Here is a 16,824-nt window from a genome sequence, read left to right as displayed (position 1 = left end):
TGATCACTTTCAACAGTAATAATGTTATGAAGAAGTAAAGCAAGGCAATGTGCTTGAGACTGATGGTAGGGTGGGGTGGAAGGGCTATTCCTAACAGCAGTTAATATTAATAACGGGTCAGAGAAGGCCTCTCTAAGGAGGTGATATGTAGGCTGAGCCCTGCATGGCCAAAGGGAGCCAGTCAGGTGAAGATGGGAAAAGAACAGCATCCAGGGTATCTCCTGCCATCTTCTCAAGTGCATCAGGAGAGAACTGTACTGGGAGCAAAGCAGCTGAGATTTGAATAGATGCCCAGCTGTGGGATGCTGAGGCAATCAGCAGTTCACCTGCTGTGCCAAAACACTGGCTTCTCCTCATCAAACTTTTCTTTAAAAGATTTATTCATTTGAAAGAATTACAGAGAGGAAGCAAAAGGAAGAGGGTGATCTTCCATCTGCTGGTTCATTCCCCCACATGAATTCCAGGGCCAGGGCTGGACCAGGTGGAAGCCATAGCTTCATCTGGATTTTTCACATAGGTGGCAGGGACCGAAACATTCTCTGCTGCTTTTCTGCGGCCATGAACTTTGAGGTGGATTGGAAGTGGAGCAGCCAGACCACAAGCCAGTACCCATCTGAGAGACTGGCATCTCAGGTGACAGCTTTACCCATTGTGCCACACAATGCTGGCTCCTCCCCAAACACTTTTTGAAGCCCTCTTGCACTTGTATATTGTGCAGGGACACTGTTTTTCCCTTGCTGCAGAGCTTGTCTTATCTCTCATTTTATAACTAAATTCAGCTTGCTTGGAGTTTTTAGAAATACAGTTTTTAGGTGATGTACCATTTTTTATGCTATACTTTGCATGAAATTATCACTGGGTAAGATTATTTATTGTTGCATTAACAACTACTAATTCAGTTAAATGGAAACCACAGGCATATTATTCAAAAGTCTCATCTTATTAAAAGTTGAAACTATTACTGATAAAATAGTTTTAGGGACATTTCAAGTATTTTCTTACTGAAATAACCAATTGTAGCTGTTTATATCACTTCCAAAATAATGTTGGTGCCAACGTCATAAATAGCTGAATACACATGGAATTTGACTTCTGCTGTGTGCTTCAGGTGAGAAAAAAAATATAATGAATCTGAGGACATTTGAATGCTATGCACCCATCCTAGCAGACGTGGGTCCAGTGCATGCATAACTAAAACTCACCTCTTATGCTCAAATAGGCAATGTTTCTATTGTCATCATTCCTTTCTTCCTCACTACTTTAATTTTGAGGAAGAAATAGAACTCTGGTTCTTATTTTTTTTTTTTAATCTCTGGAGGGCTTCTGTGGGTGTAGCAGTACTTGGACTGCAGTTATTTAACTAGGGACAGATAAAAATTACAAGTTATAACTTTGGCAAACAATCTAAACTGGTGCCTTCACCATTGCTCACAGATCTTTGGTCACTAAGTTTCAGGAGTTCCCACTAAAGCTGGGATTCTCAAGGAACAGTCCCAGTGGGTCCAAGGGGAAGCTCAAGGTGCTCTTCAAGGATCCAGGTGGTCACAATGGTTTCATAACAAATGCAAACACTAAATACTATGTTGACATCTGCATTGATGGCACAGAAGTGATAGTGGATAAAGCTGCTGCCGCCTCAGAACAGATTAAACACTACCGAGGTAGTCACTGCAGCATTTGCCACTGCACACTGTGGCAGAGCAACCAACCAACCAATGAATAAGTGTCAGCATCCCTTAACAATTCCTGGAAGAAATGGCAGAAGGTATGAATTTTCAGATTTTGGCCTTTGAGTATACAGCTTTTTAATACTTTATGCAGTGAAATAGAAAGTACATATACAGTGGTACTATTGCACATGCAAATACAGTGGATGCTATAGGAAAAGCACTTCTGCAGTTGTTTGAGTTGATGGACCGAATTAGAGCATTTTTAAAGGGACACCATTTTAATTTGAGAGAATGACTAACAAACGCCCTGGGTCAGACATGGGTATTAGTAGATAAACTCTCGGAAGTGAACAAAGACAATCTGTCATTTTTATGAAAACAATTGATAGAATTTGTTGCCGTTGATTAAATTCAAGCTTCCAGATGAAAATTAGAATTTTGGAAGTGTTGTATTTGGTACTATGACCCTGACAGCCTGGCAATTATAAAGGCTCTTCCAAGAATTTTTGATACTACATAATGAAATATGTCAACGAAGAAACTGCTGCTAGCTTAGTGAACCCATAACTTCAAATGTATGGATGGTGATATGAAATTGCACATTGATAAAGGCTCCATTCTGAGTGTTGGGGAGTCAATGGATTTAATTGTAACAAAGTATAGTTCATTTATATGATATCACATTCCACATTATGAGAAAACACCAATTTTTGAGTTTGGTGAAAAAGTAAGGATGAAAATCCAGAGTTATTGGAAAAGATTATAAAAATAATCCTCACTAGAGAATCAAGATGGCGGAATAGGGCAAGGACACGTCTAAACAGATGGAGAAACATTTAAACAGGATGAGGAAGAGAGGACAAATTCCAAGAAATAGGAGAGGATAAAACAACAGCAGAAGGGCACCTGGAGACTGACAGACACAGGAAAGCAGTGGACACAATGGTGTGGTGTTGCTGTGACTGATACTCCAGTGGCATTCAGCGGGCGGTGATTTGAACTCCACCAGCAGCCAGAACTCCACCAATAACAAGTGGGAAGAGATATTCACCAGGAGCTTGGGAGGTGAACCCAGACAAAGAACTGCTCATATTTGATTTGACCAGAAGCAGAGACAGAGCAGCAGATCCGAGGCAGGCAGTGTGGGAACAGGGTGGATTTCACAGCCCAGTCCACCTCCTAGAGTGAATTAGGCGTCATTTTGTTTAAGGAGGCAAGGGCTATGGGGCAGGACTGCACATGCACTGAGCTGGAAGTGAACTCATTTCTGGCTCGGTGAACTGCAACAACGTGGTATTCTACAGGTTCCACCCAAGACAGGTCTGGGTAGCCCTCAGACCTGACAGCCAGCAGATCAAGAACTCTAGCAGTGGCACATCAGGCGCTATTTTGTACAGTGTGGCAAAGGCTTTAAGACTGAAGGGACAACAGCGAGCTGAGCATGTGCTGAGCTGAGAGAGAACTCACTGAGTTCAGTGGATTGCACTGGTCCCACAGAGAAAATAATACCGACTGTGGCATCATACAAGTCAAAATAGGTCCGTGTGGCACCCAGACCTAACATCCAGCAGGTTCCAGCAAGATCAGCACCATCAACAACCCAGCTATATAGGATACCTGTTGTCTCCCTAATCCTGGGACCTGCTCCAATCGGAAGTGGGGGAAAGGTTGTATAGGCAATGGTGCAGCCTCAGCACGGGATCACAGGAGGTGGAGATTGGTGAACCAGGAACATAAGAACTGAGACCTGGAGAAACCTGCCCCAAGGAGAAGAATCTGATAATCAGAAATACAATGACCAAGAGCAAAAGGAGAGATAAAGGTGCAATCAATATTACTGAAGACTTCCCTGCAAAGGAGCAAAACCCTATGCCAACCTCAGAGTTAACTAAAGAAAACATCAAGAAAATGGGGGACACAGAATTCAGAAAACTCATTTTAAAGCTTCTGATCAACAATGAGAAGCACATACAAGAATTCAAAGAATTTAAGGAATATTTTACACAAGCAATAGCAGCAATAAGGCAAATCAAGGCTGATATATCAGAAATCAAGAACACAGTAGAGAAAATTTAAAAATACAGTGGAGAATCTCCAAAACAGAATGAAGCAAGCAGAAGAAACAATCTCAGGATTGGAAGAGATTTCCTGTCACCAGGGGAAAACAAACAAAATGCTGGAAGCAGAGCTGAGTCAAACTCAAAAGTATTCAAGAATTGAAAGACACTATTAAGAGGCCTAAGGTAAGAGTTATGGGAGTCCCAGAAGGTGCAGAAAGAGAAACTGATCTCTAGAGAAAGAATTGGGAAACAACATCCAGGAGGGGCACAGAACTCCCAACAGGTCCGATCAAAATTCACCAAGACACATGGTCATCAAGCTCTCTTCAATTGCACATAAGGAAAAGATCCTGAAATGTGCACGTGAAAAAAAAAATTGACATATAAAGGAATGCCAGTTAAACTCACAGGAGACCTCTCACAGGAAACTCTACAGGCCAAAAAAGAATAAAGTGACATATTCCAGACTCTAAAAGAAAAAAAAATTGTCGGCCTAGGATAACATATCCAGCAAAGCTTTCTTTTGTCTTTGAAAATGAAATAAAATTCTTCCACAGTAAAGAAAAATTAAAAGAATTTGACTCTTCCAAACCTGCCCTACAAATGATACTCCAAGATGTTCTCTTGATGAGAAGAGGAATAGCACCAAACAAAACCAAAAGCAAATGCAAACATCCCAGTAAAAGGACAACAGAAGACTAAATCAATGAACAACCCATTGTTGAAATGACAGGACCAAACTACCACCCATTCATATTAAACCTGAAAGTAATTGGCTTAAGCTCAATCAAACGTCATAGATTAGTAGACTGGATTAAAAAACAAAACCCATCTATTTGTTGCCTAGAAGAGACATATCTCACCAACAAACAACAGTGGCAACTATACCTCATGGATTTTGATCTTTCTTAATTTAGTTTCATCTCTTCAAAACACTTTCTTCCTCATTAAACTCATCACTGACTCATAGATCATATAGTAGCATTATTTTCTTCAAGAAGATTTTCTTTTTCATTTCTTCAATGACACAACAGTCATTCAGTAGCATGTTATTTAATTTCATTTTTAATTTCTTTTCTTCCTGTTGTTGATTTTGTTTTGTGGCTTTTTGTTTACGGGGATGTACAATAACTGTGTAATGGAGACTGTCATATCTAGTAACATGTTGTCTGACTTCATGGCATTGTAAATTTCTATTTTTCTTCCTATTGCTGATTTCATATTGTGACTTTTCATTTAAGGGGATGTACAGTAACTGTGAAATGGAGACCAACATCCAGATTTGAGGATACAATGTAGTATGCATTTCTACTTCCAAAGATGGACTTAGAATGAAAATGTTTACTACATCTTGACAATAGGATGCTGGACTCTCTGCCATTGTCCATGCCCGCAATGACGGACATATGACTGTGTATGAAGAACTATACTTTAGTAATGATATAGAGGAACTATGTGGGGGGGATTTGGGGCTGGGATAAGGGAAATACCAGGAGCCTATGGAACCGTATCATAAAATGATGACAATAATAATAATAAAATTTAAAATGTGAAAAAAATACTTCTCAGTTTTCCGATTACAAATCTGAGGCCACATTTCTTCCTCTAGATCCTTTCAACAACACATTACAGCAGAGTGGATGCAGAATAAGCTATGATGTGCTACATGGTTCAGTCATCTTATTTTTAGCATATTATATTCACCAAATGTCAAAGCTTTTAATCCAAAATGTCAGGGATAATAGTAAGTTGTCACATTAGCAGAGATTTCTAATAAAAAATTAAAACTCACCTGTAAATACATTTGGATGAGGAAAGTTAATAACAATAAGCTTCAACACCATGTCAGGGTAACAGATGGCAATTAACCAGGCAACCATGCCTCCCCAGTCATGGCCAATTAGAACACATTTGCTATACCCTGAATTGAGAAATAAACATCAACATCACTGAAGACAAACAGGCAGGCACATCAGTATCTCATATAGTATAGTTAAACATTTCAAACTCCTCTCACCATTATCTTACCTCTACAACAAACTGCAGAAAGTTCATGGAAACGGGTTTATTTTGGTGCAAAAATATTTTGAGACTCATGCATAGTTTTTTCATAATTCACATTTTTCATTAACTTTTTGAAGAGCTCTCGTATACACCATAAACTATGTGCAATTTAAAGACATATTGCATCCAGTGGTTCTCAAACTTGTCAATGCATCTTAACTATTTGACAGCATTTTAGAAAATGTAGTTGCCCAGGCTCCATAGTGGAACTGCTGATGAGTGACATAGGCATCTTAGCTGCTAGGTTAAATACCTGCTCCCACAGTAGCACTACCGAGTCACAGTCTCTCCCAGAAGTCTTTTATTGTGGGTTTTTTTTTTACATTTTTACTTATTTTACTTGGAAAGTTAGAGTTACAGAGAGGAAGATACAGAGTGAGATTTTCATCCTCTGGATCACTCTCCAAATGGTCATAATGGCCAGAGTTGCACTAGTCCAAAGCAAGTAGCCAGGAGCTCCTTCCAGGTCTCTCACATGGGGTGCAAGGATCTGAGTCACCTCCCACCACTTTCCAGGACATTAGCAGGGAGCTGGATGGAAGTGGAGCAGCTGGGACACAAACTGAAACCGGCAAGACAGAAGATTGGCCTGCTAGGCAACTGTGCCAGCTCCTCTTTGAGAAACCATGACAAGGACTGCATATAATTAGGTCATCAGGAAGATCATTTAGATTATTTTCTGATAAATTGCCACTCTAAGTTATAAATGTCCCTTGAAAACCTCCAAGAAGTGTCTATGTTTCTCACTAATTTTACAAATCCAATGTTGAAGCTCAACACACTAAGACATCACTAATGTGGAGGCTGGCATTGTGGCACAGCAAGTGCAAGGCTGGCACCCACTTGCACACCAATTTAAGTGTTGGCTGTTCCACTTCTGATCCAGCTCCCAGCTAGTGTACCCAGGAAAGCAGTGGAAAATGGACCAAGTACTTGTGTCCCTGCACCCATGTGGGAGACCAAGATGGAGTTTCAGGTTTGGCCAGGGCTTACAGTCATTTAGGGAATAAACCAGCAGATGGAAGATCTCTCTGTCTCTTCCTCTTTCTCTATAATTCTGTTTTTCAAGTAAATAAGTATATCTTTTTAAAAAAATCACTAACTTGGAACTATGACATCAAATGGAATTAGTAAAAATGTCTTAATTATAATATAGTGATGAATATAAGCTTTATTTAAACTATTTACCAAGGTAATTTCAATTAGGAATTAGAATTACTAGAGATTTCCTCAGGATCTACTTCGTATGTATGGGTAAGATTTATTTAGAGTGAATTTCTGTGGTACTTAAAAATAAATTTTCAAATAAGTATTATCCACCACCACTACACACACACACACACACACACAGCTTGTTTATACTATGACTTTTCTAGAAAAAGTTTTGATAAGTTTAGGCCATGTTGGACTACATTATCACAAGCTCTGAATGAAACACAGCTAGCTGTTCAAAGTTAAGTGTCCGAGTCTGTTTTACTAAAACACCACTAAGTGTCAAACCGGCATGCTGACACCTCCAAACTCTATCCATTTTCTTTTCTCCTGTAGAAGTACTGGCCTGGGGGCTGGCACTGTGGCATAGTAGATAAAGCCACTGCCTCTGATGTTGGCATCCCATACTAGCACTAGTTTGCATCCTGGCTGCTCCACTTCTGATCCATCTCCCCGCTAACAACCTGGCAAAAGCAGTGGAAGATGGACCAAGTATTTGGGCCTCTGCTGCCTACCTGGGTGGCCTGGATGAAGCCCCTGGCTCCTGGCTTTGGCCTGACCTCCCAGTGCCCACTGTAGCCATTTTTTGATTGAACCAGTGAATAAAAGATCACTCCATTTATCTCTCTGTGACTAAGATTTTTTAAATAAATAAATAAATCTTTTAAAAAATTATTGACTTAATCTATGCTCTTACTAGATTATATGACAAGGCCTTTTAATTTCATGGTATTTCTCACTATATTGATCCCATTAATACACTGATGGTAGCAGCTGCATTCTAGTCAAACAGGTTGTGAATCAGATTATTGCTAATAAAATATTTGCTCCCCCTTCCACTACTGTCATAGAGTGAGTACACTCTGCTACTGCTCTGATGTAAAGACTTCCCCACGTGCTTTGCTCTGGTCTCATGCTGGCTAATTTTGGACTATACCGTAAGACTTGCAATGGGCTGCTAATAGCAGCTTGTGCAGTGGGACTCTCCTCTCACCCCCTCAGTTAGCAGCAAAAGAGCTCCCGGTGCCTCCATAGCTATGCTCCTTTAGCTTGGCCTCTGATTCACAGGAACCGAGAGGCCATCCCAGCCAGAGACCTAAACTTGAGGCAAAGACATGGAGGGAAAGAGCCTATAAGTGACCCACAGGTCCATGCATAGACTCATAAACAGTTGCAGTGTATGTCACCAAGTTTGGGGCAGTTTGTTATACAGAATCATTGTGACACTAGCTGATGGATACAACAGAGAAGATGTAAGTGCTTCTGCAACTGAGAACAATTTAAAATGAGTATTCTGGGATGGAGCCTGAAGGAATGAAGTTTTTGCATACAAAAGTCAAATGTGAACTGGTGCCTATACAGGATGCCAGTGCTATAGACGAAGGCTTAACTTGCCATGCTATAGCACTGGTCCCTCGGTGAATTGTTTATTCCCTTAAAAAAAAAGTCAAATGTTCAGTAATTCTGAAAATCAACAAATGGCATATATTAGGTCTATGTTTAAAAGCCAAAGTCATTCATGGCTGGTGGGCTAAAGAGTCACTCCAGACACATTATTTTAAATCTGCTGTACAAATAACTCAGCTTATGTCCTGATGACAGGATTCAGACAAAGTTCCGCCAGATGAAAAATTCAGTCTATCTCTGATAAAAGCCATCCATTCAGCTTGCTGAACATCAGTTCCTTCAAAAGAATTAATGTGGTTAAAAAAAAAACTCACTAACCTACCTAAGGAATCTAAAATATCCTTTATGTCAGTAATGAGACAGTCTAATTTATAACTCTCTTGATGACTAGGAGCATCTGTCTCTCCGTAGCCTCGCAAGTCCAAAGCCACAACTCGATATTCACTTTTAAACTCCCTCAATTGGTGACGCCAAGAATACCTGCAGGAAAAACAGAAACAATAAAAACACCATATGGTGAAAATGAAGAATAACAATACAGAAATCACAACAGCTTATTTAGAAATGTTAGGTAGTCGCCTGTCAGCAGGTTAAAGAGACCTATTCGAGAAAAAGCATGGCATTCTTTTTAAAATTGTTCCTTTTTAAAAAAATGCATCATTTCTTCGTGTTGGAAACATTCTTTTTAAAAAGCTTATCTATCGGGGATGAGTACTGAAGTACACCAGGCTAGGCCACCACTTGCTATGCCCACCTTCCCTATCAGAGGGCTGGTTTGAATCCTGGCTCTCTGCTTTCCATAACACAGCCTAGGAGGCAGCGGCTTAGGGCCCAGTGCTTGGGCTCCTGCCAAGCACAGGCGAGGTCTAGATGGACTTCTGGGCTCCTGGCTTCCTCCTTGCCCCATCCTGGACGTTGTGGGTATCTGGCCAGTGACCTAGACGAGGGACAATCTCTGTCACTTCTGCCATTCTGCATTTAAAATAATCATTTTTAAAACTTCAAAAAAAATTAAAAATGTATTTGAGAAGCAGAGGAATCAACAGATGGCTGTCATCATCCACTGGTTCATTTGTCAAATGAATGTGACAACTAGGGGAAAAGTCACAGCTTGGAAACAGTCCAAGTCTCCCACACAGGTGATGGAAACCCATGATCTGAACCATTGCCACTGCCTCCCAGCAGTGCATCAGCAGGAAGCTGGAGTTAGGCGCTGAAGACAGTACCAAACCCAAAGACTTTGATGTGGAATACAGGTGTCTCAATCACTTAGCCAAATACCCACCTCTGTCTTACCTTTTTTTCTTTGAATGTTTTATTAATTAACCATTAATTACTAAATTTGAAAGCCTGAGAAATAGAGAATCTTCTGTCCACTGGTTCATTCCCCAAATGTTTGCAATGCCAGGGCTGCTCCAGGCTAACATTAGGCATATGGAGTTCCACCCAGGTCTCCCACATGGGTGGCAGGGGTCCAAGCACTTGAACTACCTCTGCTGGTTTCCCAGGCCCATTAGCAGAGAGCTGGATCAGAAGTAGGACAGACTGGACTCAAACTGGCATCCCAATATAGGATACTGGTGTTACAAGACATGACTTAACTTTGCTATGCCACAACATTGCCTCCTTGTCTTGTCCTTTCTTTTTAAAAAAGATTTGTATATTGGAAATGCCGATCTACAGAGAGAAACAGACAGAAAGACCTTCCATCCACTAGTTCACTCCCCAAGTGACCAAAATGGCTGTAGCTGAGCTGATCAGTAGCGAGCAGTCAGGAACTTCTTCCAGGTCCCAAGGCTTTGGGCTGTCCTCAACTGCTTTCCCAGGCCACAGGCAGGAAGCTGGATGGGAAATGGAGCAGTTAGGAACAAACCGGTACCCTATGGGATTCTAGCATTTACAAGGTGAGGATTAGCCAATTGTGCTGAGCCTATTCCTATCTTCTTCTTTTTTTTTTTTAAACCAGCTTTAGGGGGGTGTAACAAAGGGCCAGTATTTAGTGACATGACAAGCATTACGTACTAAAATTCATATAGATGTACTCCAGAAGTCAATTTTCTAAGCTTTTCTTAAATATGTTGACAGTCATCAGGGAATCCACACTATAAAAGTGAGTTACTTTGTAACCTGAATTTCCAGACAGAATGAACACATTATAGTTTAAAAAAAAAAGTTAGAGAGATGACCTTGAGAGTTTCACCAAGACACCCTGTCTATGCAGCCCAAGACTTTGGTGGTATAAATAAGGCACTTAGGTACCGTAGAACCATTCAATTCTAAAAAAAAAAAAAAAAAAGTACTTGGAAACTTATTTCTATCAAAAGCAGTTTTTGACTCTCTATATCATTGTCAAATACAACTTAGTGTCTTTAGTAGTAAAACAGCTAATTTATGGATGAGAGGTAAAAATCCTAAGACTGGAAGATCAAGATTGCGAATAGGGTAAGGACACGTCTAAACAGATGGAGAAACATTAGCCAGTGTGAAGCAGAGAGGGCACATTTCAGGAAATAGGAGAAGACAGAACAACAGCAGAGGGATACCTGGAAACTGACAGACACAGGAAAGCAGTGGACACAATGGTGTGGTGTTGCTGTGACTGATACTCCAGTGGCATTCAGCGGGCGGTGATTTGAACTCCACTGGCAGCCAGAACTCCACCAATAACAAGGTGGGAAGAGATATTCACCAGGAGCTTGGGAGGTGAACCCAGACAAAGAACTGCTCATATTTGATTTGACCAGAAGCAGAGACAGAGCAGCAGATCCGAGGCAGGCAGTGTGGGAACAGGGTGGATTTCACAGCCCAGTCCACCTCCTAGAGTGAATTAGGCATCATTTTGTTTAAGGAGGCAAGGGCTATGGGGCAGGACTGCACATGCACTGAGCTGGAAGTGAACTCATTTCTGGCTCGGTGAACTGCAACAACGTGGTATTCTACAGGTTCCACCCAAGACAGGTCTGGGTAGCCCTCAGACCTGACAGCCAGCAGATCAAGAACTCTAGCAGTGGCACATCAGGCGCTATTTTGTACAGTGTGGCAAAGGCTTTAAGACTGAAGGGACAACAGCGAGCTGAGCATGTGCTGAGCTGAGAGAGAACTCACTGAGTTCAGTGGATTGCACTGGTCCCACAGAGAAAATAATACCGACTGTGGCATCATACAAGTCAAAATAGGTCCGTGTGGCACCCAGACCTAACATCCAGCAGGTTCCAGCAAGATCAGCACCATCAACAACCTAGCTATATAGGATACCTGTTGTCTCCCTAATCCTGGGACCTGCTCCAATCGGAAGTGGGGGAAAGGATGTATAGGCAATGGTGCAGCCTCAGCACGGGATCACAGGAGGTGGCGAGTAGTGAACCATGAGGCATGGTATGCAGGGCATCTAGTGGAACCCTACCACAAGAGTAGCCAGAAACTCACTAGAATGAAAAGCACAAGTGATTATAAACAAAGAGCCGTGTACCAACTACAATAAGTAAAATCGACCTGTAGACCTGTGGGTGACACAGCTTAGAAGTCTGCCCCAAGGAGAAGAATCTGATAATCAGAAGTACAATGACCAAGAGCAAAAGGGACAGAGGTACAAAGACTATTACTGAAGTCTTCCCTGCAAAGGAGCAAAACCCTATGCCAACCTCAGAGTTAACTAAAGAAAACATCAAGAAAATGGGGGACACAGAATTCAAAACACTTGTTATAAAGTTTTTTTTATCAACAATGAGAAGCACGTAATACAGGACTTCAAGAAATTTAAGGAATATGTCACACAGGAAATGAATCAAATGAAAACTGATACATCAGAAATTAAGAATACAGTGGAGCAACTTAAAAGTACAGTGGAGAGTCTCCAAAATAGAATGAAGCAAGCAGAAGAAACAATCTCAGGATTGGAAGAGATTTCCTGTCACCAGTAGGAAACAAACAGAAAGCTGGAAGCAGAGCTGAGTCAAACTCAAAAAAGTATTCAAGAACTGAAAGACACTATTAACAGGCCTAAGGTAAGAGTTATGGGAGTCCCAAAAGCTGCAGAAAGAGAAGCTTGATTAAAGGTGTATTCAATGAAATAATAAGGGAAAATTTCCCTACTCTAGAGAAAGAATTGGGAAACAACATCCAGGAGGGGCACAGAACTTCTAACAGGCTTGATCAAAAGTGATCTTCACCAGGACACATGATAATTGAGTTCTCTTCAATCGAACATAAGGAAAAGATCCTGAAATGTGCACGTGAAAAAAAAAATCAAATGACATATAAAGAAATGCCAGTTAAACTCACAGGAGACCTCTCACAGGAAACTCTACAGGCCAAAAAAGAATAAAGTGACATATTCCAGACTCTAAAAGAAAAAAATTATACGCCCAGGATAATATACCCAGCAGTTTTCCTTTATTTTGAAATTAAATAAAATTCTTCCACAGTAAAGAAAAGTTAAAAGAATTTGACTCTTCCTAACCTGACCTACAAAGGACACTTCAAGATGTTCTCTTGATGAGAAGAGGAATAGCACCAAACAAAACCAAAAGCAAATGCAAACATCCCAGTAAAAGGACAACAGAAGACTAAATCAATGAACAACCCATTGTTGAAATGACAGGACCAAACTACCACCCATTCATATTAAACCTGAAAGTAATTGGCTTAAGCTCAATCAAACGTCATAGATTAGTAGACTGGATTAAAAAACAAAACCCATCTATTTGTTGCCTAGAAGAGACATATCTCACCAACAAACAACAGTGGCAACTATACCTCATGGATTTTGATCTTTCTTAATTTAGTTTCATCTCTTCAAAACACTTTCTTCCTCATTAAACTCATCACTGACTCATAGATCATATAGTAGCATTATTTTCTTCAAGAAGATTTTCTTTTTCATTTCTTCAATGACACAACAGTCATTCAGTAGCATGTTATTTAATTTCATTTTTAATTTCTTTTCTTCCTGTTGTTGATTTTGTTTTGTGGCTTTTTGTTTACGGGGATGTACAGTAACTGTGTAATGGAGACTATCATATCCAGATGTGAGGATACAACACAGTATGCATGTCTACTTCCAGATCAAAGCTGGACTCTCAATGAAATTGTTACCTATATCTTGACATCAGGATGCTCTACTCTTTGCTATTGTCCATGTCCACAGTGATGGACATATAACTGTTTATGGAGAATTGTACTAGATTAATAATATAGAGGAACTCAGTGTGTGTGTATACGGGGGAGAACTTGGGGATGTTAAGGGAAATCCAACTTTCTATGGGACTGTATCAAAAAATTATAATAACAATACAAAAGTAAAAAAAAAACCACATAAGATTATCACTGAAAGAATGTAATGGAACAGCCATCGTAGATACACTTCAGCTGTTCAAGAGAAAGGTCTTCTGTGGAGAAGATTCTGGACCACAAGTACAACCTAGAATGTTCATAGCAATATTGGACTGGGTCTGAGCAACTGATCGCAATGCCAGCATACCACATGAACACTGGTTTGAATCTTGTCTGTTACATTTCCTATCTGACTATCTACTAATACGTCAAAGAAAACAAACAGAAGATGACCCAAGAATTTAGGGTCCTGCCATCCAGGTGTAACACTTGTATGGAGTTGCAGGCTCCTGGACCAGCCTAAGTCTGATTTTGAAGAAAGAGAGAGAGAAAGAAAGAAAAAGAGAGAGAGAGAGACACAGAGAGAGAGAGAGAGAGAGAGAGAGAGAGAGAGAGAGAGAAAGGAAGATGGATCGATTGATCCGGACGGGGCATCTCATGCCTGGATCCAAGACGCCAGCCAGCACGTGTACCTGATGAGTTGTCCCAGGCCTGCCTGGGCTCCGGGGGCTGCTCCTTTGGGGTTAAGTACACTGAGGGGAAAGTCTCCGGAACTGGGCTAGGCAGGCCCGGGCCGGGGCCAACCCACCACTCTCATTCAGTAGTGGATGGGATTAGGGAAGGGCGCCACCTTGGGCCTGGGGTTTAAACTTTCTGCAGCCTCTCCGCTGATGGTGGGTCTAAGGATAGGCGTCTCATGCCTGGATCACAGACGCCTGCCAGCGTGTGCACATGGTGAACTGTCCCCAGGGCAGCCTGTGTGTCATTTGGCACCAGGCTCCGTCTGCTGGCCACCTGGCTGGGGAGCTCTTGGGTTATGGTTCTTTGAATCGCTGCTTAGGTAGCTCCAGGTTGAACCAACAGTGCTTCTGGGATGGGAATCAACCATAAGGATTCCCAATGACAGTAGCTGTTCCTCTGAAGAACTTGCAATTACTGAACAATGCTGACCACTGAACACCAGTCCATGCAAAAGCTAAGGCTCGGGGCTTGTCCAGCAGGATCATATCCTATTACCTGATATGATGATGGATCAGGGGACAGGTCACATTAGGCAGGGACATGACATCAACTAGCACACGAGAAAACCATATCCAGGGGTCGATTCTGTGGGGGATGTGTGGGAAAAACCCTGTGGAAAAACTAGCTCCACTGGTTAGCTCAAGAGTTGAAGTGGTGATGGATTAAGCTAGGTGTGACCAAGGAGCCTGCCATCACTCACGGGTAACGGAACCCACAACAGTCTGGACTGGTCAAGGCAGCAGCACCTGAATGTGCATCCTGAATAGGGTGTGGGGTGGGCCGGGCTGCAACTTTCACCAGTTCATACAAGGCCAAATGGAAGGCCAGACTGCGCCGGGCACTGGCCTAAAACCCACTGAGCACACTGGCATGTATGAGAACTGGGTCTGGGAGTGGGTCAAGTGGAGGAACTTGGGAAACTCCCCTGGCAAGTCATAGCTCCCGCTGGTGAACACATAGTCCAGACCTAGGGGTCAGACAAGCTGGGCAAGTAACTCCAACAGCGGGCTAATGTGTGAGTTGGCAATGGAATGGGGTGGACTGGGCAGGACTGAGCAAACCTAAGCCCACAAGCAAATCTAGAAACCAGGATGGAACACAGGTCATGCCGAGCTAGGCTCTTGCACCTACAGGTCTGCATGAGCCAGGGACGCTAAGCCACAGCATCCAAGGCAGAGGCCGGGACAGGTGAGGGGCTGTGCCAAGCTGAGTCACAGCAACCACTGGCATGCGCACAGTCTATGGCTGGGAACAGACCCGGTTGGGGAGCTAAACGGATACCCTAACTGGGTTGAGGTTCCCACCAAGAGGCACAGGGCTGGAATGGGGGCTGTGTTCTGATCAGGAAACAGTTGTAGTCTCCCTTGGCACAAGTGTGGACTGGGACTGGATGCAACAAGCTGGGCCAGACTCCAACACCATCTGGTGTCCTGGAGGACCAGGGTAGCTGTGGGATGGACTAGGCTAGGTCTCAACCACTGCTGAACCATGTGAGAGCCTTATGTGGGTATGGACGAGCCGTGGCTGGGCTGAAACACCCAACAGTAAGAACCAGATTGGGTTGAAGGCCAGTCAGGAAAGGCCACTGTCACTGTTCCTGCTAGGACAGGAGGTGAATTGAGTAGGGCTGGCTCATGGATCACCTGGTATGCATGAAATGTGACATTGAGAGAGGTTCTGATGGAGGAGCCTGGGAAACTCCTCTGGCAGGACACAGACCCTGCAGGTAAGCGCAAGAAGCATGAAAAGAAACAGCCCAGAACAGGCCATGGAAAGTTTCCCACTGGCATACATTTGGCAAGGGTCGGGGGCAGACCAGGCTGAATCAGTCCACGTCATCCACTGACAAATCCGAGCACCAGAACAGAGTGTGGGTCGAGCCAGGTTCGGTCGCGACAAAAACCAGTGCACAATACAGAATGCCAAGGTGAGATTACCTGTACCAGTTGTGATCATAACCACAGTGCCCAACCAGCACACAAGAGAACCAGCAAGGGAGGGGGTGGAGCCGGCAGGGGGAATCTGGGAAGGGGTGCTCCCCTGCTGAACAGCTACTCCCACTGGAGAGCATGAGTTGGGATGGGGGCAGACCAGACTGGGCAGGACTACAACACCTGTGGGCCTCATGTGAACTAGATCAGGGAAAGGGCAGGCTGGGTGGATTATTCCTACTGGTGCAAACAAAATTAGAGTGGGTGAGGGTTGGTTGGGCTTAGCTGCAGCATCAGATGGCAGAAGCTGGCACTGGGGGCTAATTCTGTCAAGTTTTAAAACACAGAACCACCTGAAAAGTGCATAATCTGGGAGTGGGAGTCTCCTAGAAGGGAAATAGTGGGCTCCTCCCTCTTGGGTTACCACCCCCACTGGAGGGCACAAAAATCAGGACAGGGGCTGGGTGGCTAGACAGAGAGGCACCCAACAACATCTGTGTGGGCTGGATAGTTGAGCTGGTTAGATGGAACTAAGCTTCAATACCCATCGACATGTACGAAAGCCAAATGGGATGTGGGACAGACTGGACTAGTCTGCTATTCATACTGGCAAACCAGGGTAGGGGG

The 16,824-nt window shown here is 42.8% G+C and overlaps 1 protein-coding gene across 1 annotated transcript in view; it reads right to left on the bottom strand.

Annotated features, from left to right (window-relative positions):
- The window catches only part of EPHX4 (epoxide hydrolase 4), a 46,613-nt gene that overhangs the window by 15,428 nt on the left and 14,361 nt on the right, over positions 1 to 16,824 (bottom strand). The window contains exons 3-4 of the mRNA XM_058659147.1: positions 8,736 to 8,893; positions 5,523 to 5,651 (exon numbers count right to left, since the gene is read on the bottom strand). Of these exons, the coding sequence (XP_058515130.1) occupies positions 5,523 to 5,651; positions 8,736 to 8,893 (287 nt within the window). The remainder of the gene's footprint in view (positions 1 to 5,522; positions 5,652 to 8,735; positions 8,894 to 16,824) is intronic.

Source organism: Ochotona princeps, chromosome 2 (assembly GCF_030435755.1).
Source record: "Ochotona princeps isolate mOchPri1 chromosome 2, mOchPri1.hap1, whole genome shotgun sequence".
Taxonomy (NCBI): Eukaryota; Metazoa; Chordata; class Mammalia; order Lagomorpha; family Ochotonidae; genus Ochotona; species Ochotona princeps.
The sequence above is the reverse complement of the archived record's forward strand: the minus strand, read 5'-3'. Positions and strand labels throughout refer to the sequence as shown.